Source organism: Podarcis melisellensis, assembly GCF_964234715.1.
Source record: "Podarcis melisellensis genome assembly, chromosome: 1".
NCBI classification, from domain to species: Eukaryota; Metazoa; Chordata; class Lepidosauria; order Squamata; family Lacertidae; genus Podarcis; species Podarcis melisellensis.
The window spans coordinates 80,025,504-80,051,165 of record NC_138528.1 but is presented as its reverse complement, the minus strand read 5'-3'; the positions used below and the strand labels follow the sequence as shown (position 1 = coordinate 80,051,165).

Sequence of the window (25,662 nt, the reverse complement as noted above, 5' to 3'; positions counted from 1 at the left end):
AATGGGATTCAGTCACCCAGTTTGGATAAATTCCTTTGTAGCTCATTTGCAATTCCTTTTTGTTTTATACACCCTGAAAAATCTGGTCTCTTCAACAAACTTGGCTACCTACATCACAGTTCCCTTGTAGCTCTATCCACAAAATTAGAGGTCTGACTTTAACAGCAAATGGGATGATGCACAGAGTAGAAGTGCCCACCTTTTGCTTCTAGAATTGGACCTCCGCCTCTTCTTTCTATACGACTTGGGTGAGTGCGTTTACCACATGTGACACTGGGGGTTGCAAATCAAATTGCACGTTTGTATCTAAACTGCATACACAATTTCTTAGCCAGCAAGGTAAGCTTTCTAAATCAGGGTCAATAATGTTTAGAACAATCACATACCACCTCCCTACTGGTGTTAGCTGTATTTTATTTATTTAATCAGTTTCAATGATGTCTCCCTGAGCTAGTTGACCTTTCAAGGCAGCTTATAGAATGGGGGTTAAATACTTTAAAATGCCATCTTGTTAACTGATAAATATGACAAACATGACAAAGTGAAGCCACTCATTTAAAAAGCACCAGCAGTTCACACAGAATCATTTCTCACACTGGCATGTACAGGGTGAGTCTTTTAAAAGAGGGCCGGTGGAACATGTGTACTCTGTATCCACGGGGCCTCTTTCAAAGGACTCACCCTGTACATTTGTTTAGAGTTGTCTCAAAGGCCAGGGGAGGGACTGAAACAATCAGATGAGATGCAGAATCACTGCAGAGTAGGAAGGGACCTCCAGGGTCATCTAGTCCAACCCCCTGCAATGAAGGGATGCCATTCTAAAGCATACCATGACAGAAACAACAATCTGGAAAACTAAAGGAAATAACTTTACACGTTTTTGAGCCAAAGGCTGTGAAAGCTGGAAATGTGGGGAGGACGGCTCATCTGGCGGTGAGGAGGGGCAGCTACCTCGCCACCCACCCCCAATGCCCTGAATCCTCTCCTTGAGTAACACCAGGCAGCGCGGGCGTGGGATGAGGTTTCACTTCTCGCACCGACTTGCCTCGCCTTATCTGTCCTCCTTTTGCTCCAGAGGGAGCCGCGCCAAGTCACGTGGCGCAGGACAGAGCAACTCCCCGCTTGGCGCCCGTCCGCGGGATCGTGCCCTGCCCGGGGAGGGACTACCCTGGCGAGGATCCGACAAGGTCCTGGGCACCTGCGGAGCACCGAGAGAGAGGAGCTGGCGGCTGCAACTCCTCCGGGTCCTGAGCCATTCAAGTCGCGGTGAGTGCAGAACCCAGCGGCGCGCGGGGAGGATTTGCAGACGCCTGGAGGGGAAGGAAGATCTGCTCGCCGCGCTCCCCCAAACCTTGGGCGGGCGGAGCGGGAAGCGGCGACCTTCCAGCCGGGGTTGTTCTGCATCTCCCATCAACAGCAGCCAGCACGGCTACAGCGGCAGCGGGAAGCGAAGGCCCCGCTTCCAAGTGCAGCTTCGATTGCAAGCGTGCGCAGGCAGGCGGGCTTCTTGCAGCGCGCAAGTGAGCAAACGGTTCGGTGCATGGAGTTTCAGCTCCAAGGAAGAAAAGAACTTGGTTAAAAGCCTGTGTCAGCTGAGTTTTACTCAAAGTAGATGCACTGAAATTAATCAAGCTAACTTTGTCAATTGATTTCAGTGGGCCTGCTCTGTGTAAAACAGAACTTTCCAAACTTTTCATGTTGGCAACACACTTTTTAGACATGCATCATTTTGCAGCACGGTAATTCAGTTTTAGTAGCAATCCAGTGGGCTGCCTGCACCCTTTACCAGCCCCAGGAGGAGTGTGGGGAGCGTTTGAACGACACACCCGCACACTGTTGCTGACAATGCACTCATGTGTTGCAACACACAGTTTGGAAAGCTCTGGTGTAAAACTTGGTCGACTACCAACCTTGAACTAGGACAGAATGGAGTTTTAATTTTCTCCTCAGCCATAAAGATTTCTGAATTATCTTCAGCCAGTTGCTAACGCTCATCCCAACCTACCTCACCAAGTTCAGAGGATAAAAGTGTGTGTGTAAAAGAGGAAAGGCAGGATATAAAGGAGAGAGCTTCAATCAGAGGTTAAGGGCAAGAATTCCTAGGGGAAGTAGGGAAGCTGAGCACCTCCTTCATTCGTTCTTACAGTTCCCAAACTTACTGGAAATGTCACTGATTCACTATCCTCAGGTTGCTGCCATGGCCTGCCTCACTGTCACCCCAAAAAGCTCACTAGCCGACTCACCCGTGTGGATTCGCGCCTCTGGCCTGGACCCTTCCCAGCTGGTAACCCTGCATGCATTGCTTACAGATGACAAGGGAGAGAAGTTTCAATCCAGAGCCCACTTCCGGGCAAATCTGTCTGGGGAGGTGGACGTGAAGCAGGCGGCTGCTCTAGGCGGGGACTATGTAGGTGTTTGGCCCATGGGCCTCTTCTCCTCCCTGAAGCCAGAGAAAAAGTTCCACAGGCTGATGAAACGCAACGTGACAGGCAGCCCTTTCCGCGTCCAGGTCAGCCTCTTTGGCTCTGTGGTATTAGTTCCTTCACCCAACAATGTACCACTGGCCACTTGCACTGTGGAGAGATGGTACGCAGCCCATGGAGTGGAACGTGTCCAGGTCAAAGAAGGCAAAGTTCGGGGCGCCCTTTTCTTGCCACCAGGTAAGAAAACTGATTTGTGCTTTCTCTCCCCTCCCGGGTGATTAACTACAATGAGGAATGGCCTAGTGCAGTGCCAGCCCACCCCTGCTTCACAACTTGTGGTGAAATGGGAATGGGCTGCCCTCGCTGCTGCATCCCACCCCACTTCCGCTGTTGTCAGAACATCCCCACCACCACCTGCCAAACCCTGCGAGAGCTGGCACATTCCTCAAGGCATTGCCCCACGTCTTTCCTGCCTCAGGGGCAGAGAAGATGAACGGCAACACCACATGCCATAATGCCTCCCTCTCACTAGCCACAGGGGGGCATTCCACCAGCAGTGGGGCAGGCAGGGTGAGGCAGATGCTTCACACCACCCCATCAGTGGGCCTGCTGTGGCCTAGTGGGCTCAGTAGATGGTCTGTGAGCACTTAATGTATAGATGAACCTATGTGGGCTGGGGCTTCATCAGTACCTGGATGAGAAAGTCCTATAATACTTCCTGGGTTATAAGAATAAAGAGAAGTCCCCCCCCCCCTTTACCTCTTCACTTCATTTTCCTTCTTCCCACACGTCTGTATGCAACTTTCCCATTTGTTTCTGAACCTTCTCTACAATCGTGCAGTCCTTCTCTTCCCTCATTGTGGGACACACATTGCTCACATGCCCAGGTTGCTTTTATTGTCCTCTCCAAGGTACCCTTCCTCCACCCCACCCTGCATGGTCTCAGAGACCTCCAAAGGCAGGCAGGGAGGTTCTTATTCCAGACAATTACAAATACCTTCACTCATAGTTGCTCTCCCTTTCTTGGACTCTCTGCAGGGCCTGGGCCGTTTCCAGGGGTGATTGACCTATTTGGTGGGTCTGGAGGTCTCATTGAGTTTCGAGCCATCCTACTGGCCAATAAAGGCTTTGCTGTTCTAGCTCTGGCTTTCTTTGGCTATGATGACCTCCCACAGACCCTAGAAGAAGTGGACCTGGAATATTTTGAGGAAGCATCCATACTACTCTTAAAACATCCCAAGGTGTGTCTGAGAGGGTATATTTTCTTCTATCTTGTTACAAGGGTACTCTGTAGTGGGACAATAGAGATTAAAATAGATTGGGAGTGAGGAACGTTTTTGGCCTGGCAGGCCAACTTTGACGGGCGAGCCACCTCTCAATCATCTGACATCATAATGATGTTAAGTGACTTGTAGGTGTGTGGTCCCACCCACCTGTCAAAACTGACCCATGAGGGTGCAGGAGAAGCTTGGGTCCCCACAAAGAATGCACTGTCAAAGTGGCACCAAACAGGATTCTGGAATATATAGTGATATGCACTTGATCAGACAAAGCTAGACTAACACAGTCGTCGCTAGGTAGTTCCCAGGTTTTGTACAGTACAGTAGGATCTCCCAAGCTTCATTTTGTCTTTGTATGGAATTGATCTGGCTAAAAACGGACACGCCTAAGACAGTGCACACACACACACACATTTTGTGGGGAGCAGAAGCTGGCTGTGTATGGCAGAGGTGGGACATCTGTGGTCCTCCAGCTTGTTACCAGACTCGGTCTCCCATCAGCCAGTGATCAGGTAGGACGTGAGGTGGAGCTCATGTTAGATTGAAGGGGTAATTCCTTGCTAATTCCCCAGCCCTGCTGAAGAGGAAGCAGTACATACATGCAGTACATGCAGAGAGGAAGCTGCTCATTAGCCTGGCAGGAGATCTCTGCTGAGCAGGACTCAGTTGTGTATAAACCATTTAGAAAGAGCTTGGCTGTAAGGAAGGGCACCACTAGATAATATTCCACTATATTCAATGCTGTGTGAAAGGGCCCTAGTGCAGAAGGAGCCAGTTAGAAAGGGTTACATGCAGTCTGATGTACGATCCAGCATTCGGCCATCTCAGTCTACTGACTCACCCTGCACCATGTGTAGAATCACTCTTCCTTCTGAACAAACCTGTTTAGAGCCTTCCTTCTTGCAAAACTCTACTTGCATCTGCCTCTCGTGCCGTTGATGAAATAGCTATGTGTGGTTCCCTCCCTCCTCCCCCCGCCAGGTCAGAGGCCCGGGCCTTGGAGTCGTTGGGCTGTCCAAAGGATCGGAAATCGCACTGGCCATGATTACCTTCTTAGACCAGATCGTGGCTGCTGTGTGCATCAATGGTGCCACAGGTATGAGAGGCGCATCACTTCGCTTTCGTGACGTCTATATCCCTGCCATCCCTTATGCTGTTGAGAAGGTTCTCATCACTGAAATAGGGACAATGTCCTCTTACCACGTCATGGAAGATCCTTTGGATGAAAGACATCACTCCTCCGCCATCCCTCTAGAGAAGGCCCAAGGGCCCGTGCTCTTTGTGGTGTCAGAAAGCGACCAAAGCCTAAACAGCAAGTTATTTGCTGAGGCGGCCATAGCCAGAGCAAAGCAGCATGGGAAAAGGAACTGTGCTTTGCTGTCGTATCCGGGGGCTGGGCACCTCCTAGAACCCCCCGGTTCCCCGCTTTGCTACTGCTCTGCTTTCCGGAGTACTCTCTTGCCTAACCAATGGGGAGGTGAAGTGGAACTGCACGCCAAAGCCCAAGAGCACTCCTGGAAGGAGATCCAGAAATTCCTTGAGCTTCATCTTGGCCCGGTTGGAAAGAGCAATTTCTAATAGCGGAAGGAAGGAAAGCCAACCTCAGGTGACGTATTCTAGTTCTCCAGACTTGTTCCATAAATCAGCCCACACACGGAAGACCGTCGGAGTGAAAATATCCCTGTGACATGGTATTTTGAGAGCACTCATCAGAAAGACAATTGCGTGACCAGAAGCCTGTGACAGTGTTAGGCCTCTGCGAACTGCATCCAGTCCTTTTGCCTGTCTCATGCTTCTTGGGGGGGGGGTGTGTGATTGAGGCCCCTTTCCTAGACTTGCTGCAGTAAAGTCAGCAGTGTAAATAAGTTTTGATGGATGTAATAATGGAAAACCGATTGGTAGTTTTTGTAAAATATGCAGGGATATAAGATGTGCAAAATGAACTATGTAAAGAGAAGAACGCTGACATCAAACCCTACATATAGTAAGTAAAATAGAAACATCACCACCTGTCCCCACTCTCACCCATCTCTCCCCCCTCCACCTCTTTCCCCCTTTTCCTCCTAATGTCTCAACAAATGAAAATGATTTGTAAAAATGTTACATGGGGGGGGGGGAATATGAGAGAGAGAGAGACGTTGCAAACACTTTTGTAAATCAAGAAAATCTTTAATAAACAAAAAATCAAAATTACATAATGCCTCAGTAAATATCCCCTCAAAAATCAACAGGGTGCAAGAGATTGTTTGCACTGACTCATCTTCCCCTACCTTAAACACACACCCTTAAACGTGTACATTTCATTGGATGCTGGGATGTTCAGAACAGAGGTCAGGTTCAAAGAGCTTCCCTCTCTCTCTCTCTCTCTCTCTCTCTCTCTCTCTCTCTCTCTCTCTCTCTCTCTCTTTCTCTCTCTCTCTCTCTGTGCAAGCAAGGTAGTGGCTCTCCTCACCATTCATGGGAAGTGGAGGTTTTCTTGCATTTTTGTAACTGGTGCCCATAGCACTTTCTCTAAATTCCAATTGTGCCCACTGGTTCAGAAAGACGGGTCACCTCTGCTGAATTAAAAAAAAAAAGTATCTACCAAGGCTCTGGCAAATTCTCTTCCCAATTAAGCACTACTTGTTTCAGTCAACCCACCCAAAAACGATTTCCAGCTCAGCCTTGCTCAGTAGAACCATTTCTGACCATTTTTAGGAGCTTAGCAATACCAGAAAAGCCTGATAATTTTCAGAAGCCAGAACAAATCTGTGGCTACTTGTTGCACGCAAGGAGGAGGGACAAATGGCCAAGGCAGTAGCAAAAAAGACTTGGCAAAGAGTAGCTACTGTCCGCATGTGTTGGCACTGTACAATGAACTGCTGCCATCTATGTGCAAATATCTGCTGCAGGCTACCAAGACTAGACTGTTAATTACATGGAGCCTTAAAGTGAACTAAAGTAGATAAAGGAAGAGCAAGGATAAACAAACCCCATGAAACCGTCCACTAGTGAGTGGCAAAGAGCAACACCCCATTTTTAAACATTCCACCTTTAGTGATCCTATTCATATTCATATCAACATGCAGCCTCTCTAAGTCCAAAGTGACAAGCGTCTACATCTTGTGTGCACAGTCAAATGCTTTGACTGTACATGTGCCAATTTTGCCATGTGCAGCTACAAAATATTCCCAGTGTGGGTGATTAGCATGCCAGTGATGAACAAGCTTGCAAGGGAATTTGATTCTGATGGAACAGTGATGAATTATGCTTCAGTCTTAATAAGATGCAGGGTTCCTTCTCCGAAGGCATAACATTTTCAGATTTAATTCGGTTTGCAGAGATTGCACAGTCTTTTCAAAGACGTACAAACAAATGGCTTCCCCCAGGGATGACTAGAATCTTAGGGAAGCAACTGGAAAAAGTAAAGATGGAATGCAAAGCAGTGTTGCTGAAGAGTGTCAGTGAATTATGGGATATAGGAAAGACGATACTGCATGGTGGATAAAGAGAAAACAAATCAAAGAGTGAGAATATGCAAGATTAAGTCCCACACTAAAAGCACCCATAATGATGACGTCTTCTGTTTAAAATGCAAGCAAGTCAATGGCAACAGGTTTTCTCCCCAGCCTCCACCTTATCTTTTCTGCAGATTAAATGGGGCAGCAGGGCTGTCATTTTGGTACCATTATATGGATGCTGTTTTGCATTTATACAGTTTTCATTTATTGTTTCAAAGAAAGCTAAGAGCTGTGATTCCTGCATTGCAGGGGGTTAGACTAGATGACCCTCGGGGTCCCTTCCAAATCTTCAGTTCTTTGATTCTGTGACACCCAGGTTGCAGTCCTAATCCTGTTTACCAGAATTGAATTTAGTAGGACTTACACCCATAGGATTGTACTATTAATAGTTGTTGCCTAGCAACTACTGCTTTAATGAGTTTTCATCCCCAGTCATATCAGCAGTATCAGGCATTTAACTGAGTGTTAGCATTTCCCTTTTTTGTCCACTAGATGCCCCCAGGGAGCTGATTTTTGCAGCAGCAATGCTGTTTGCTAGCTTTTCTTATGATCAAAAGGACAAAAGGTCTTGGTGCTGATGTATTTGAAACATTCAAATAAAATGTAAAAAGCTAAAGGACCCCTGGCCAGTTAAGTCAATTAAAAGGCAACTGTGGGGTGCGGTGCTCATCTCGCTTTCAGGCCAAGGGAGCCAGCATTTGTCCACAGACAGCTGCCCGGGTCATGTGGCCAGCATGATTAAACTGCTTCTGGTGAACAGAGTGCACGAAAACACCATTTACCTTCCTGCTGCAACGGTATCTATTTATCTACTTGCACTGGTGTGCTTTCAAACTGCTAGGTTGGCAGGAGCTGGGACAGCAAGGGGAGCTCACCGCATTGATTAATTTGAACCACCGACCTTCCGATCGGCAAACCCAAGAGAGGTCTTGGAACTGAGGTCTGGTGTGTTCCAGCTGAAAAAAAAGCCCTGATTGCATCCTATATCGCAGCTAGAGCACAGCCTGATGTACATGCACACAGAAAGCACTATAATCTCCCCCACAAAGTGTCAGTTGTAGATTCTCATGTCGCTTACAGAGGAAGAGTAATAATGGGTGAGGGAGCCCTAAAAGCCACAGTTGGGAAGTATCCCTTGACTCTGGACAACGCAAGCTTCCATAAATGTTCCACCAAACTGCCCTGAATTCCCTGTGGTAATGGGGTTAAGCACACACTTTCATGCGCTGACCCTTTAATTGACTTTGTGCAAAACTAGGATAACCCTAGAGGACCAGAACAGTATATTTCCCACCCAGATCCTTTGATAGCTTTGCAGAAATATGGAGAGGTTGCTCTTTTTAATGTGAAATTGTGTGACGAGCGATTGCATATCATTACAGAGTGTCCGCTGCTACTCATGTTACTGAAATGAAAAGGGAGAAAAAATATGAACTGAAAATGTGCTCCTAATAAGATGGTACATATTAGAAAGGATTTTATTTCTGCAGCACCTTCTTCCAAGAGAATTTCTAACTGTTACTTCTCACCTCAAAGTCTCACAGCCTGACCCCAGTATGTTTTATCTTGGTGTTGTAAGTAGATATGCAACCTTTTTCCAAGCACAATGTTTTATTTATTGATGATGATGATAAACACAAACGCATTTTAATGGTGATCAGTATTCTGTCTCAGTATGCACTGGCATTGCCTTTAAAGGACAAGACTGGTAGAGAGGTTTTAAAGCAGAAGTTGGAGGCCATCTGTCATGGATGCTTTAGCCGAGATTCCTGTACTGTAGGGGGTTGGGCTAGATGACCCTCAGGGTCCCTTCCAACTCTATAATTCTATGAAAATGTGAATAATTAAAAGAGTTTAATTAATGCCAGGGTATTGTTAGGGAGCAGTTCAGGGGGCTTCACATTTCTCACACAAACACACACATTTTTATTAAAACTTTAAAAAATTATGTTGGTTATAGAGAGGCTCTGAAAGCCAGTCTAAATCTGCATCTGTACATATAAATTAGTATATGCAAATATTGTTCAGATTTGTGTTGTGAACCTCTGCCCTAAGTGTTTTAAGGACCAGACAACATCCCTGCCTCTGGCGTGCCACTTCCATAGCAGAAGCACATCACTGGCTCCAGGAATGTTCCAAAAGGCAAAACAAGGACTATTGGTTAATAGAACCTCACACTACATGAATGAATGAAAGGAGGACATCCCAAACAATCAGAAAACACAGCAGACTCAGCACGTTTGATGACAGTACTTCCTTTTGGATTCAAGCAGTGTGTGTTCAAGGGAAAGAAGCAAGCTTCACTCCAAAACCTATCATAAACCACATTCTGTGGAGAAGTGTAAAATGATGGGGAATCTCAGAATAAAATTGGTTTGGCAAACCTATTTTCCCATCAGGGTTCCATTGTCTTTATCTGCTGTGTAACAGTAAGGGGTGCAACAGAAGACACATTAACCAATGTTTGGTGGGGGGTATAGGTAAAGCTCCTGCTTCCCCATTCCCACATCCCTTAAAGACACAAGAGTCCTGCCAGGAAGGGCAAGGATGAAATCTCAAAAAGAAGAGTGAAGCATAAGGAAAGAGGTGAAGGAAGAACAAGGGGCAAAAGATAAAAACAGAAGGACAATCAGGTGAATGGAAAATTAGGAAAGGGCAGCTATCACCCTTTCCTACCACCCTTTCACCTGGGAACTCGTGATAGAGGACCCATTAAATTCAGTGAGATCGATTGAGTCCCAAGTACAAAAGTGTTCACAGGACTTGAACCCTCCTTGTCTCCTCTTTGCATGTCGTGTTTTCTTTTGGGGAGTTTTTTTGGAGGGGGTGGGGCTTGCAAGCCGGCGTATAGGGACTGTCTTGTTTTGATTGTATGAAGGCTTGTCTGGGAGCTTTTTTGGATGAAGGGTGGGGTACAAATGGGACCCAAAAAAGTGGAAGAACATATCTTTCTCGATTTCTGCTGCCTCGTGTCTATTCATAGCAAGTGGAAGAGAGATTACTATTGGGACAGCAGAGGCGTTTTCTCTTTTGGCTGGGTTTTGCACTTTTGACCCGGTCCCCTATTAATTCCCTGCGGGTAGATCCCCAGGTGCAGGCTCTGCTCCCTGATGAGTTCTTGCTTCAGCCAGCCCACCTCCACTCACCCTATATAATGCCAGCGTCCTCACCAGCTTTCCTCCTATGGGGAGGGGCTGCCAAGGCTCTGCTTCTGTTTTTCTTTGGTTGCTGCAGCCATGGACTGGGGCTTCAGGGATTTGGGGGGGTTAGCAATCTTGGTGATTCTGGGGCTGTGCCAAGGGCAAGGTGACGTTTGGAGGGTGGGCTCCGTACCCTCCCCATATCATTACAACTGTGGGGAGTACAGCATGCAGCTGCTTGTGTTTCCTAGCCCAGGCCGAGATGTCCGCTTTAAAGTTGTGGGTAAGGAAGGCTCTCTTTCCTCTTGAAGAAATAATAAGACTGGTCTGTTAGAAAGGGGGGGTCAGCCATGTGTGTTGGGGCATGAAATATAGGGGAACTCCTTGAAACGTTATCTGGGCTCCTCAGTGGGGTCCCACTGTGCCTCCCTTGGTGTCTGCCAAGTCTCCTGCCCCTCTCAATTTATTTTTATTATGTTTTAATTGTGAGGGTTTGGAAGGGTCATTTGGTGGAATGGTTGCCTGCATTTTTGCTTGATTTGTTTTGAGGTGTGTGTAGGTGACTTCCACTTTGGGGGGAGTTTCTCCAGCGTTGCCAGTCTTTCCTCTGTGAAATGGGCATATTTTTGGTGTGGCGCCCACAACAGTTCCTTGGCTTCTCAAATGTGTCTCTGGGTCTTAAAAGGTTGGAGTGGTAGGACCCCTGCTTTATGCTTCCTTATGGCAGAATGGTTCTTTGGAAGCTGGATGCCAAACAGCAGGTCTTTGTTAGTACTGGCCAGGGAGAGGGGATTCAGTAACCTCTCAAAGGAGAGGTCACAGGGAATCAGAGGTATGTAGTTGCCCTCTTATTCTGGTCATCTAAATGACCAAGGAAAAAGATTTCTGGCAAGCTATAGAAGCTGCAGGCTTTTAGCTCCCATTAAATCCCACAGTACTATTTTTTTTAAATGCTGCAGCAGCTGCCTTGCTCAGCTGTGTTGCTTCAGTGGAGCACTTCAGAATACCCCACACTTCTTGTAATGGGAGTGATGCTCCTTGCCAGCCACCTCTTTGTGGTAGGCTGCGACAGCTTTGTGGCAATGGCAGCTTTTTTCTTGCATGGTTTTGGCTATCCATATCTAGAATGAGAAGTTTTAGTTTAGCAGAAGAAAATGCTCAAAGCTGTGAAACTGGAGAGGCCAAGGGGAGAGTTGCAGTTCCTGTACGTGGGGCTAGAGCTAAGGCTTGGAGGGCGTGGTGGCGAGAATAGAAACTCAAAGAACGGCAAACATTCTCTCCAAACTAGGCTTTATTAAAAAGCTTGTTTTAAGACAATTGTTCTACTTGTTAAAAGAATTAGGAGACTTAACGGTATAATTTAGGCTCTATCTGCACTTCCCATTTAAAGCAGCAGCATGCCACTTTAAACAGCCATGGCGTCTTCCCCCAAAGAATCCTGGGAGCTGTAGTTTAAGGGCATGTAGAGTTGTTAAGGTACCCCCTAGTCCCCTCAGAGTTAAAATTTCCAGAGTTCTCTGTGAAGAGGGATTGATCAACTACTCTGTGAACTGTGGCTCTGGAAGGTTCTCCAAGCAACTCTCAGCACGCTTAATTACAGTTCCTAGTATTATTTGGAGGATGGGAAGCAGTATGATTCTGCTTTAAATGTATTGTGTGAATGTGGCCTTAGCCTGGCATCTGATTAAGCCTACAATTGTTGGCACATATGGATTCCAGCAGAGCCCCCTCTCAAGTTAACAGGCATATTAAGTGACTATTGTAAAATGTTTTTCCTTGGTCCTATGGGGAATACTCACTGAAATAATTGCAGCAGTAATGAGCATGTTGGTCTAGCACAGGCACCCCAAAACTTGCCCTCCATATGTTTTGGGACTACAATTCCCATCATCCCTTACCACTGGTCCTGTTAGCTAGGGGTGGTGGGAGTTGTAGTCTCAAAACAGCTGGAGGGCTGAGTTTGGGGGTGCCTGGTCTAGCACCTGTTGTTGGAGGCATAGCTCTTGAATTGGCCTTATTATTGGATTTCAAAGCAAGTGAAAAGTTCACACACTTTCTGTGTGGTTCAGGGGCTAACTGATAATAAGGGACACACATCTGAAGAACTTCAGAAGTCTCAACCAATGCAAATAAGTTTTCTTGAGCTGTTGCATCTCTTGGTGGCTAATGCATTAACCTCTCATCAACAGATGAGTTTGGGATAGCCTTTGAAGTTTCGAATTGCTCAATCTGCCGCCACTGGATCACATCTAATGGGGCTATTGCTTTTTCTGCTGGCTATGGTGGCTGTCACGTATTAAATAAGGTGAGGCTCTTCTGGATTTTGTGTTGCAGGCTTCCCTGGAAACCCTATACTCCATGGCCAACATTGTCATTCTGAATAGCACACTATAATTTTATGTGGACATCTGGATTGTGCCCTTAAGACTTCAGGGGAATTGTATATGCAGCCTTTCTGAGAGCATGTTTAGGGTTCTAGGACTTGGGAAAAGAGCAATGTAACCTTTTCTTGCAGATATTCGGCTTGGGCAGATGGACTCCGAAGGCAGAGAAGTAGCCCTGTTCTGTAGGAGTCCCCTTCACATGTGAAAGGGGCTGCTGATCTTCCCAGCTCCTTCTGTTCTTCCAACAGTCCTGTGAGGTGCTTTAGGCTGAGTGATTGGCCCAGGGTCAGCCCATTAACTTCATGATTGTGCAAGGATTTGAGTCTCCCACTCTTCTAAGCACATAATTTCAGGAAACCTTGCTGTAAGACAGGTAATAGGTAACTGGGAGTAGGGAGCCTGTTACCCGACTGCCAATTTCCATCAGACATGCTGGCTGGGTTTAGTTTTTACATTTATTGCTACCTCTGGAATCTAGCAACATTTTGGAGGCACAGGTTCACCAGGTTCCCTGGTCACTTCTGATTTTTGCTTTAGTGATTTTGCAAATAGCTGGCTATGCAGAAAGTCCAAGTATAAGAAAGGGTAGAATTGTCTTCCAAAGTATAGCAACATGTGCAGTAGAGAACAGCCTAAAACCAGGGTGTAGAACTCAGTGAAGCCCCAGGGGAACAAGGTGCACGAGGGGAAGGAGAGCAGGGAAAGTCCTGTTGAGTAATTGGACCTCATGCCATGCATACCACTTAGTTGTATCCTGCCCAAGATCTTGGCCAACTACTGCAGCAGAAATCCTCTGTCGGGAAAATTAGCTCTGTTGTATAGACATTTAAGATGAGCTTTTAGATGTTTTAGGAGGATGCTTCTCACCTGGTACCTAGCAATCCAGTCCACTAGCTTAATCAGTATTCGGCCAAATAAATTTAAATTTACTATCAAAACAAGATTCATATGTCATAGCAAGACTATGATAATGCCTTGTAACAGGTACATTGGTATTTGACTCTAAAACCTCAGTATTCTATATCTGTCCTGACTCATCAATGTGACATAAACTTGCAACTACTCTATAACATTCTGGTTCAATGCATCTTGCAGGATAACAGCAATAACTTGAAAGTCCGGATAGAGGAACTAACAAGCAACAGAAGAGTTGTTGTCTCCCATGATGTCAACATAATATGCCCCAAACCACAAGAATATGTCCCAGCACCAGAGGACAATATGCGTCATGTGCCTCAGCCCCAGCCTGGTGTGGTGCGCCCTCTGCCTCATTCCCAGCCTGGCCTAGAGTTCCCGCTGCCTCAGCCTTGGCCCAGCCAGGTGCGCCCACAACCTCAGCCCCAGCCTGACGGAGAGCGTCCAGTGCCTGGCCTAATACACCCAGAGCCCCAGCCTGGCATAGTGCGCCCGCAGCCTGGCCTAGAGCGTCCAGTGCCTGGCCTAATACGCCCAGAGCCCCAGCCTGGCATAGTACGCCCACAGCCTCAACCTCAGCCTCAGCCTGGCCAAGAGCGTCCAGTGCCGGGCCTAATACGCCCAGAGCCCCAGCCTGGCATAGTACGCCCACAGCCCCAGCCTGGCATAGTACACCCGTGGCCTCAGCCCGGCCAAGTGCACCCGCTGCCTCAGCCCGGCCTAGTGCGCCCGCTGCCTCAGCCCGGCCAAGTGCGCCCACTACCTCAGCCTCAGCCCGGCCTAGTGCGCCCGCTGCCTCAGCCCGGCCTAGTGCGCCCGCTGCCTCAGCCTCAGCCCGGCCTAGTGCGCCCGCTGCCTCAGCCGCAGCCTGGCCAAGTGCACCCGCTGCCTCAGCCGCAGCCTGGCCAAGTGCACCCGCTGCCTCAGCCGCAGCCCGGCCAAGTGCGCCCCCTGCCTCAGCCTCAGCCCGGCCAAGTGCACCCACTGCCTCAGCCTCAGCCCGGCCAAGTGCACCCACTGCCTCAGCCTCAGCCTGGCCAACTGCGCCCGCTGCCTCAGCCCGGCCAAGTGCGCCCCCTGCCTCAGCCTCAGCCTGGTCAAGTGCACCCCCTGCCTCAACCTCAGCCCGGCCTAGTGCGCCCACTACCTCAGCCTCAGCCCGGCCAAGTGCACCCACTACCTCAGCCTCAGCCTCAGCCCGGCCAAGTGCGCCCGCTGCCTCAGCCTCAGCCCGGCCAAGTGCACCCGCTGCCTCAGCCTCAGCCCGGCCAAGTGCACCCGCTGCCTCAGCCTCAGCCTCAGCCCGGCCAAGTGCGCCCACTGCCTCAGCCTCAGCCTCAGCCCGGCCAAGTGCACCCGCTGCCTCAGCCTCAGCCTCAGCCCGGCCAAGTGCACCCGCTGCCTCAGCCTCAGCCTCAGCCCGGCCAAGTGCACCCACTGCCTCAACCTCAGCCTCAGCCCGGCCAAGTGCGCCCACTGCCTCAGCCTCAGCCCGGCCAAGTGCACCCGCTGCCTCAGCCTCAGCCCGGCCAAGTGCACCCGCTGCCTCAACCTCAGCCTCAGCCCGGCCAAGTGCACCCGCTGCCTCAGCCTCAGCCCGGCCAAGTGCACCCACTGCCTCAACCTCAGCCTCAGCCTGGCCAACTGCGCCCGCTGCCTCAGCCCGGCCAAGTGCGCCCCCTGCCTCAGCCTCAGCCTGGTCAAGTGCACCCCCTGCCTCAACCTCAGCCTCAGCCCGGCCAAGTGCGCCCGCTGCCTCAGCCTCAGCCCGGCCAAGTGCACCCGCTGCCTCAACCTCAGCCTCAGCCTGGCCAACTGCGCCCGCTGCCTCAACCTCAGCCTCAGCCTGGCCAACTGCGCCCGCTGCCTCAACCTCAGCCTCAGCCTGGCCAACTGCGCCCGCTGCCTCAACCTCAGCCTCAGCCTGGCCAACTGCGCCCGCTGCCTCAACCTCAGCCTCAGCCTGGCCAACTGCGCCCGCTGCCTCAACCTCAGCCTCAGCCTGGCCAACTGCGCCCGCTGCCTCAGCCTCAGCCTCAGCCCGGCCAAGTGCGCCCGCTGCCTCAACCTCAGCCTCAGCCTGGCCAACTGCGCCCACTGCCTCAACCTCAGCCTCAGCCCGGCCAAGTGCGCCCACTGCCTCAGCCTCAGCCTGGCCAAGTGCACCCGCTGCCTCAACCTCAGCCTCAGCCCGGCCAAGTGCGCCCGCTGCCTCAGCCTCAGCCCGGCCAAGTGCACCCGCTGCCTCAACCTCAGCCTCAGCCTGGCCAACTGCGCCCGCTGCCTCAACCTCAGCCTCAGCCTGGCCAAGTGCACCCGCTGCCTCAGCCCGGCCAAGTGCGCCCACTACCTCAGCCTCAGCCCGGCCAAGTGCGCCCACTACCTCAGCCTCAGCCCGGCCAAGTGCACCCACTACCTCAGCCTCAGCCTCAGCCCGGCCAAGTGCACCCGCTGCCTCAGCCTCAGCCTCAGCCCGGCCAAGTGCACCCGCTGCCTCAACCTCAGCCTCAGCCTGGCCAACTGCGCCCGCTGCCTCAACCTCAGCCTCAGCCCGGCCAAGTGCACCCACTGCCTCAGCCTGGCCAAGTGCACCCACTACCTCAGCCTCAGCCCGGCCAAGTGTACCCACTGCCTCAGCCGCAGCCTGGTCAAGTGCGCCCACAGCCTCAGCCCAGCCAAGTGCGCCCCCTTCCTCAACCTCAGCCTCAGCCCGGACAAGTTCACCCGCTGCCTCAACCCGGCCATGTGCGCCCGTTGCCTCAGCCCGGCCATGTGCGCCCGTTGCCTCAGCCTCAGCCCGGCCTAGTGCGCCCACTGCCTCAGCCTCAGCCCGGCCAAGTTCACCCGCTGCCTCAGCCTGGCCAAGTGCGTCCGTTGCCTCAGCCTCAGCCCGGCCATGTGCAACCAGTGCCTCCTCTCTATCCTGGCCTAATGCACCCTTCTGGCCTCTACAGTATAGGTATGTGATCATTTTGCGATGCTATCCTTAAGCACAACTCTGTGATCTGTGCTTTTAAGTAAAACAGAAGCATTCAGAGCTAAGTAAATAATACTGATGGGTATTGTATGAATACAGTAATAGTTGTTCTGCATAAAGTTCAGACTATTGATTGATCATCGACTTTCTTGATTTAGTGTTGCATACTAATTCCACATATGGAGTGTCAGGGAAGCTGTATTATATTTATACCACATGGCAAGGATGAACCATGGATTCAAGTATATGAAGAATGTGATCTATTTCTGCCTCTGAATATCTGATAAGATTCTAGGAGAGACCTTTAGTTCCTTTAAAAAAGAGCATTCTACTTCCTTTAATGATTCATTGGACACAAAAAATATTGTTATTGGCTTCCCACTTGTTCATTGCGGGGACTCATTCACAACAAGCTATTGCTTATTTTAAAATCTGGCTTAACGTGGCATGCAAGCCAGTCCTAATAGGGCATACTTTATTATGCTCCAGATATTGCTGTAGCTCTTTTTTTTGCCCTCCCAGGTTCTCCTCTAACCCAGGAGCAGTGCCAGGTTTCATCTGGAAAGATTCCCTGTGCAGGTTCACTAGGACAAGCTGAATGTTACCAGACTGGATGCTGTTATGATGAGAGGGATCAAACTACTCCATGTTACTATGGCAACACAGGTAAAGGGCAAAATACATTGTTTCTTTAGTTTCCTGCTAATTGCCTGGCATGCTGGTGGTAAATTAGGCTGGCAACCATGGTAATGATTCATTTACCAAGGGGACTTATTGCTTGTACTAAGGAAATAATAGCCCGGTTTGCACATAATGCTAAACCAAACAATGGCTAAGCATGGATGTATAAGCGGTTGTTCACAGTAAAAAATAAATAAAAAATTCACCCAATTCAGTCCTTCCCCAGTTGTTCTGCTGCTACTAAATCATGGCTTTTGGCTTAGCATTGCATCTGAACCAGAGCTCATGGTTTGCCCCAACCCACAGGCAGCAAGCCAGGAACAAACCTTGGCTACAGCTTGTGTCTTCTCTAGATCAAGAGAAACCATGAGCCTGCATTTAGATGTCATGCTAAGTGAAATCATGGCGTAGCTCCAGGTAGCACAGCAGGTTGGCTGGGGGGGGGGGGAAGCAAAGCGCTTTAACTACTCCCCCCCCCAGTATCATAGTTTAAAAACTCCTACAGATGTACTCCCAGCCATGCTGAGTTCAATACACCTGACACTAAAAGCCACACTGGGATTCTGTCCTGTGCTGGCTACTGCTGAGAATCCAGAGGCTAGCAGGATGAATATGTATCCAGCACAGTTCAAAGCAGCACGAACCAGGATACTATACAGTCATACCTCGGGTTGAAGTAGCTTCGGGATAAGTATTTTTGGGTTGTGTGCTGCGGTGACCCGGTAGTAACGGAGCACGTTACTTCCGGGCTTCGCCGCTTGTGCATGTGGTCAAAATGACATCACACACATGCACAGAAGCGGCAAATTGCGACCCGTGCACCCACAGACGCGGATTGCGTTCGCTTCTGGATGCGAATGGGGCTCCAGAACAGATCCCGTTCGCATCCAGAGGTACCACTGTATAGTACTGCTCAAAGGCTCCTCCAGGCTAGTGTTTTATTACGGGTGTATTTTGTACCATGTTCTTGACACAATAATAGTGCACTAGTGATGGTTTCATGTTGCTTTGTGGTGCTTCCCTGACGCTACCACATTATTGCTGTCTGGAGGGGCCTATAAAGCAACAACAAAACTCATAACATTTATGGTATGAAGAGAGACCCGGGATTTCAACAGGAATTTACAGGGCATGCAATGATTGCAAATGAAGCAGTATGACTCCCCCCCCCCCCCAACATTTTTGTTAGGCACAAATAGTATTGAAAGCTGGGCTGCATGTGACTGCTCCGGTAGCATCACGAGTGTAAATCATCGTGACTGCACAATAAGAACATCTAATTTGGTCCTTATTAAGTGGGGTAGAAACAGCTTCTATACCATGCTAGCTGGGGTTACTTTGAGTTACCTTCCCGTTCCAGGCTCTTCAGGGTTCTAAACTCTGCTTGAAGGAAGTCATTTGTGCTGTGGGTTGGGGTTCCCTCTGTTTCTACTTCCTGCTCTCTTTGTATATCATATTGTGTGTTTTATTGCTATGGCTGGTGGCTGATACAGATAAAGATTAATTCATTCTCTGGAAGCTCTAGAAATCTCAGGTCATTTGGGGCATGCATGCAGATATTTTATAAAGAAATATTTTGTCTGTGAAATTGTGCAACAACAGACCTCTACCAAACAAACATTTAAGCATGTTTCACAGTGGCCAAAATGTGTGGGTTTTTTTTTTAATTGAACAGCATGTGGGGTTTTTTACCCATTTTGCCAAAACCACATTTTCAAAAAATTGTGTGTGGTTACCCCACCAGAGAACCACCAACCCTCTGAGGAGCATCTCACCAGGGCCAAAAACAGCCAGATAGACAGAGGGAGAGTTGCCTCCAAATTCCAGATTCTACCCCTCCTCTTGCCTCCCAAACACAGAAAGCCATTGTCCATCTCAGAAAAACATAAAACAGTACCTTCCACACATAGGCATGGCAGGATGTGGAGACCATATCCTGAGGGAAGGGATTTGAAGAATATTTCTATTGTTCTTTCCCCTTTCTTGTCTCCTGTACCTGCTGGTTTTGGTTTTTTCCTTGAAGGACCAATTTTATTTTAATTTTTCAGTGGGCAATGATGCAATTGTACACTGCTGTGTGTAGAACTTTAACAAGCTGGTGTATAAAGCCTTGTCTGAAGGTATAAAATTCTGAAAACAAATTGTGTACCATTGCATGTCCATCGTCTGGAGAAATGTGATGTTGCAATTCAGTGGACAGCTTAATATGGCTATAGTGCAACCTGTGAACCTGGGCTCATGCTGCAGGTTCACAGTATCTAGAGCTGTCACGGTTAGGGCTCTCTCTGTCCCGGGAAACCCATTCTTCCTCTACTGGCAGTGTCAACTGTATATTGATTCATATGGAGAAACCAAGGCCTGTGAGCATTTCCTAATAGGAATTGTGTGACTTAGCAGCAAATAGAGAACTTGTCTCCTGACATTTTAGGGCAGCTGAAAAATGAAGTCCTCCCCTCAATCCGAATAGAGCCTGCCCCAGATTTGTGCAAGGAGAAGACAGAAAGCTCATATTTCTTTTGAAACGTAAGAGTTTCAGGTTCTGCAAAAGATGGCAAATTCCAGCTTGTGACTCTTGTGTTGTGTTTGTGCCTTGCAGTCACTGTCCAATGCCTTCGAGATGGCCACTTCCTTCTGGTTGTCTCCAGGGATATGTTGGACTACCCCATCGTCCTTGACAGTGTCAAACTGTCCTATGCCCAAGGAGGATGTGACCCTGTCAGGAAAACGGAGTCTTTCTTGGTCTTCCACTTCCCTCTCACACACTGTGGTACGACGATTCAGGTGAGGATGCATCTTAGGTGAGTGTCCCTTCATCTGGACCTTGAAGCTTGATAAAAAGAATTATACATGTGCTGCTGTTCCTTTCTAGATGACTGGTGGCAGACTGATATATGAAAACCAGTTGGTTTCGGGCGTTGAAATCTTAAGGGGGCCAGATGGTTTTATTACCCGGGACAGCACCTTCATGTAAGTTGATCTTTCCCACGCATTACTGAGCTGGTGGTTGCTCTCTATACTATGTCTAAGAGGCATCATGCTGGTCCTAATCAGGGCAGGCCTACTGTTCCTAGTACTGCTAAGCTTGAATAGCAGTCTTCTGAAGTACAGTGGTATCTGTTCTTGAAGTCCGTTCGACTTCCAAAATGTTTGGAAACCAAGGCGCAGTTTCCAGTTGGCTGCAAGAAGCTCCTGTAGCCAATCGGAAGCTGCGTCGGACGTTTGGGTTCCAAGGTATGACTGTAATTTGGATTTTCCCGTAGGGTAACAGCTGTTAGTTGCAAACTACTTTTCAGGTGCATAAGCAGAATCATTCCAGATGCTCAAGTGAGGAATCTTGCTTCAAAAATGAGACATGTGGAGGAAAATTGTGGTTTTTTAAAAGTGTGGTTTCAATCAACAGTGCTTTTGGAAGACAGTAATTTAAGTCACATCCGGTATTGTTATAAAGGGGTGTTAACAGGGATATATACATCAAAAAAGATGTACTGCCTAACTGGCGAGGAAAATGTAAGAATCTTTTGAGAACTTCAGATACGTGACAAGGCTACTGAACATGGCAAGACTATGTATCATTCCGCTGTCCTGTCTTCCATATGCAGCCTCAATACTCGCTGCATCTACAATGCTACTGACTTCTTGCCAGTTCAGGTTGAAGTCTTCTTTCCTCCCACACCTGCTCCGGTTATCCAGATGGGGCCTCTCCGGTTTGAACTGCGTATTGCTACAGGTAGGTGTGCTTCCAAAGCTTCTGGTTCCAATGGTGCTCCCTCTGAAGTCCCATATAGGTGCTAACTTTCGCTTTGCCTCTTGTACCCAGACTACAGTTACAGCTCCTACTATTCAGATGCAGACTATCCTGTGGTGAAGATACTGAGAGACCCTGTGTATGTGGAGGTTCGTGTCCTGCAGAGAATGGACCCGTCCTTGGTTCTGGTTCTGCATGAATGCTGGGCTACTCCGACCCCTAACCCCCTTGAGAAGCTGCAGTGGCCAATTCTGATAGATGGGTGAGTTAAGTAGGAAGGAGGAATTCTGCTGGTTTCTCTCTATGGATTGCCACCTACTGTTCTCTGCTCAAATGGCAATGCCTCTTTTCCCTAGATGCCCATTTGAAGGCGATAACTACAGAACCCAGATGGTTCCTATGGGGCCTGCCACGTCTCAGCTGCAGTTTCCAGACCATTACCAGCGTTTCACCATTGCTACATTTACATTTGTGGATTCTGCCAATTACATGGTGCTGGATGGATTGGTAAGAGACAGAATTCCTACTGCAGCTGAGCTCGAGTAAGGGCTCCGAAATTGTGGTCTGCAGACCTTAAGTGGTCCATGAGCTTCAGTCAGGTGCTCTGTGGCACATGAGCAGAAGTAGGATGAATGCTGAATTCAGCTGTTTAAATTTATCTCAAAATGCAAGCCATCTTGCTCCGGGTAGATATCTGATCCCCCTGTAAGCTGCAGTCAAGAGTCCCTGAGTGGATCTGACCCTAGGCAGCATGGCTTGCATTAGGTGCCAAATTGAAATGGTGCTGAATTTAATTCTACTTGAATGCAAGCCATGCTGGCAAAGGAACTGTCAGGAGAACACTCTTAATGTTCCTTTGCAGCATGTTTTACATGGCCCTCACTTGTCAGGTGAGCGGCAGGTGGGCATGGCAGTGGGGCAAAACTAGGAGGCTTGGCAAGCTTAAAGATTAGGTCCGTGGGCCAGAGGTTCCCCTCCCACTCCCATTAATGCACATTTAGAATTATGCCTTAACTGTAAGGAGATAAATGTACTTTGTAAATGTTTACGCCCATGAGGATTTTATTATAATATCTTGGAAGACTTGGGTTGACTCCTCTGCTAGCAAGCTTATCTAATGCAATGTCTTTCCTAGGTGTACCTCTTCTGCAGTCTGTCTGTTTGCCACCCCTCTCACCTGCAGCCCTGCAGGAACACGTGTCAAATGCCAGTGGCTGCAAGTAAGTCCAAATGGCTTTGCTGTTGTATCGTAAAAGGCTTATTTGAATCCAGATAGGCTGCCACCAGTATTTCCAGCATGCACAAATGGCACTTACTGCCCATGACTAGTAAACAAAAATAGATCTTGGTACTGAACTTGGAATTGGGGGCATAAATGCAGAGCACTAAGAGCTGATGAGCTGCAACTAGAGACAAAGTATGAATGAATAGGTACCTGATAAACACACTCCCTGTTCAAGTGGCTCTTATCTGCTATTTTTAACAGCACATCGGCTCTCTTCACAAACCTTGAAACTAGGCTGCTGGCACATACCACCAATTCTAACAGCCCATATACAAGGACACTCGAACAACCAGGTGCTCTGACTCCTAACCTCAAATGAAGATCCATCTCGTCCCACTCAGCAGTGCTGGCCTGCTGATATGTGATGCTGGGGCTCAGCAACCCCCCCCCCCAAATAAAACTTCAGTCCTGATGTGTAGGGGTCTGACTATGGTTCTTTCCTGGGGTAAAGCATTCAGAATGCAAATACTTTTTCCCCCCGTAAAGGGTTGTATCTGTCTCTAGTCATTGGGTGTATAAATGGGTTTCTAGGGCATAGCCCTCCTACAAGCTTCCAGCTCTAACAATATGATCAATGCTGTGCTCCTTTTCCTTCTTACCTTCAAAATTGTATATGGCACAAGGTGGCCTACTGGTTTCTTTATACCTGGTTTCTTTATCCAACTCCCTTTTTAGGAAGTCGTCGGTTTTTGAAGACAGGCAATGGGACAGAATCCTTGGACCTAGTAAGCACTTATGGAGGTGTGATCTTTCAAGAAAGCAGCCAGACTCTTGATAAACAAGTCAAATGGAAGAAAGGTAATTGGTGGTTGGCACCAGTGGTTGGGACCAATGAGTGAGTTGAAATGATGAAAACGCTGTATATTTTTGAACAGGTATTAACATAGTTTTGCCATCAACACTAAATTTCAGTCATCTTATATTTAGTTCTTTGTAAGATATAAACTCAGTATGGATTTATGCCTGAAGCAGTTATAAACTTGACTACCAATGTCCTCCTAAATATATCACAACTTTTTAGCTCGTGAGTACTGCTTGGCAGGGCACGTGGCATTTATCTGCCCTCCCATCACTAGTGTCACCATGGCTTATCAGTGGGGCATGGGGCAAGAGCAAAGTGCACTCATACCATTTGCTGTCACCATGCTGCTTTCTCCTGACAAGCTACAGCAACAGGAGCTCAGGTGAGCACCCTACCCTGACCACTGCAGCTCTTGAGAACATGCACTTAATAAACTATGTCTCACAGATGTGGTTTTATTCAGAGTATACTAGCTTTGTCCCAATAGAACATACCATGGGTCCTTGGCTAGGGAAGTCATGGATGGCACAAATGTGTTTCAGGAGGTGCAAAGGACTGCCATACCCCAAATGTGCCAGCTTTGATCTGCAACTATCACCCTTACAAGTGCCACATAGTGTTCATTCTGCACTTGGCATGACATTTTTTCATATAGCAGTATTTGCTAGGGAAGGACCTAGCTCAGTAGCAGAGCTTGTTTGCATGCAGAAGGTTCTGGGTTCAAACCCTAGCATCTCCAGGTAGGGTTGGGAGAGCATCCCTGCCTGAAACCCTGGAGAACTGCAGCCAGTCAATGTAGACAATACGGAGTTGGGTGGACCATTGGTCGGTCTTTGTGTATGGCAGCGTCCCATGTTCTGTTCTCTAGTGCTTATTGCCTATTGATATTGGGCAGACCCTTCACTGTACTGCTTATGATGTCTGCTAAAAATGTTTTTGTTTGAGCAAGCCTACACAGAACTTGTAATTTTATCATGTATGTTTTAAAAATCTACTGGTTTTATTTTTACTGTTTTTAGAGTTTCAATTGCTATTTTAAAATTATCTATACCACTTTATGGAAACCACTTAAGTTGTACATAAATCTTGCCAAATAAGTGCAAGCCTCTTTTCTTTTCCACAGACATGAGCTCCAGTGGAGATCTGGCCCTGATATGCTTGGTGGCACTGCCGTTAGTGGGTGTAATCTTGTTTGTTGTTGTGATCGTACTCTGGAAAAAGAGAAGCAGAGTGACAAAACTCTAGTACTGATGGGAAAATACATAGAATTAAAGAGTTGTAAACTTTCATTGCTTCCAGTAATTCTTCTGACATACCAGTTGCTTAAATGACCAGGTATGCAATCTCTTTGCTGACAAGCTAAAGGCATGTCCACTTTCCTCCCCATCACCTACATAATTTTAGTGGAACCATCCCTGGTGACAGTGCTTCATATGACCCCTTCTTGTGCTTATAAGCCTGGAAATACAATATTTTGTGTTCTTAATGATGCCTATCATGGTAGATACTTGATCTGTAGAACTGTTATTCCCAGTTCCTCCATTCTGCTGCAAGAGGAAACAAAGATGCCTCTCCACAGAATGGATTTGAATAAAAGCATGAGTAAATATCTAGAACAAATCCAGAACATGAAAGAAGAAAACCATTTCCACACAGAAACTTGAGGGTTTCATACAAGTACCTGGTTGGCCACTGTGAGAACAGGATGCCGGACTAGATGCGACATTGGTCTAATCTGGCAGGCCTCTCCTTATGTAGACTAATATCAACAATTTAGGGTAATGGTGCATTCCATGCATGTTGATCAGTGTATACTGAAGATACATAGAAGTCCCACTTGTTTCAAAGGGCTTACTCCCAAGAGGTTGAATTGTAGTGTAGCCCTGAAAGTTATTCTCCACTGCATGGATTACTTACATAGAGAAAAGCTTATAGGTGACAACCAAAGATAAAACACAACTGGTCCACAGTATTGCTTGCAATAAAAGCAGGGCCAACCCTCCAGTGTCTTACAATTCTTGCCATTACTCTCCAGTTAGTTAAACATCAGGGGCTACAACAAGCTAGAAGTTCCCATCCAAACCGGGATCTCATTAGCATGGCAAGGAGAATGTCTGTCTCACTTTCAGATTTTGGTCTGTCACTATACATTCTCACCCCTTTTATGTTTACTTTCTTGTGCATAAAGGGGAAAGTGAGAGCCTGATATTTCATTCCATTGTGTCTTTACTTCATAGAGCTAGTGTTGGCTATAACATACTTTGTCTCAACTATCAAGGAATTTATTTTCAACTTTTTGAACCTGTACACCTGATTACATGTGAAGCAAATCTTAGTTTTCCAGCTGGGGGTGGGGAGTTTCCTAGCTGTACACCACACTCTCTAAAGTGTCTTGCCCTCCACATTTGCTGATACAGGTAGATAAGTATGTTAACTTAAGTTTCTAGTGATATGAAAGTACTTTAAAAAAACCCCAACCCTCACCTGTCAGTGAGGCTGAAATGTTTTTATGCTTGAGTGTGTGAGAGAG

At 47.8% G+C, this 25,662-nt stretch overlaps 2 protein-coding genes across 3 annotated transcripts; both read left to right on the top strand.

Annotated features, from left to right (window-relative positions):
* Positions 1-1,001: 1,001 nt before the first annotated feature.
* LOC309380621 (acyl-coenzyme A amino acid N-acyltransferase 1-like) lies at positions 1,002-5,281 on the top strand (the record flags this gene model as incomplete). 2 transcript variants are annotated; one of them, XM_081930801.1, is made up of 4 exons in its annotated part: positions 1,002-1,266; positions 2,310-2,660; positions 3,462-3,664; positions 4,685-5,281. In XM_081930801.1, the coding sequence occupies exons 1-4, from the start codon at positions 1,017-1,019 to the stop codon at positions 5,279-5,281; spliced, it is 1,401 nt and encodes a 466-aa protein (XP_081786927.1). In that variant the 5' UTR covers positions 1,002-1,016. The 2 variants fall into 2 exon arrangements, with proteins under 2 accessions (XP_081786927.1, XP_081786928.1); XM_081930802.1 differs by having other exon boundaries at positions 1,128-1,266; positions 2,189-2,660.
* Positions 5,282-10,002: 4,721 nt separating this feature from the next.
* Positions 10,003-24,421, top strand: ZP1 (zona pellucida glycoprotein 1). The gene is made up of 14 exons (XM_081925647.1): positions 10,003-10,626; positions 12,533-12,648; positions 13,823-14,992; positions 15,033-16,289; positions 16,406-16,601; positions 17,142-17,285; positions 19,897-20,081; positions 20,170-20,267; positions 20,900-21,027; positions 21,118-21,307; positions 21,402-21,552; positions 22,181-22,265; positions 23,006-23,128; positions 24,256-24,421. The coding sequence occupies exons 1-14, from the start codon at positions 10,440-10,442 to the stop codon at positions 24,375-24,377; spliced, it is 4,152 nt and encodes a 1,383-aa protein (XP_081781773.1). The 5' UTR covers positions 10,003-10,439; the 3' UTR covers positions 24,378-24,421.
* Positions 24,422-25,662: the final 1,241 nt, after the last annotated feature.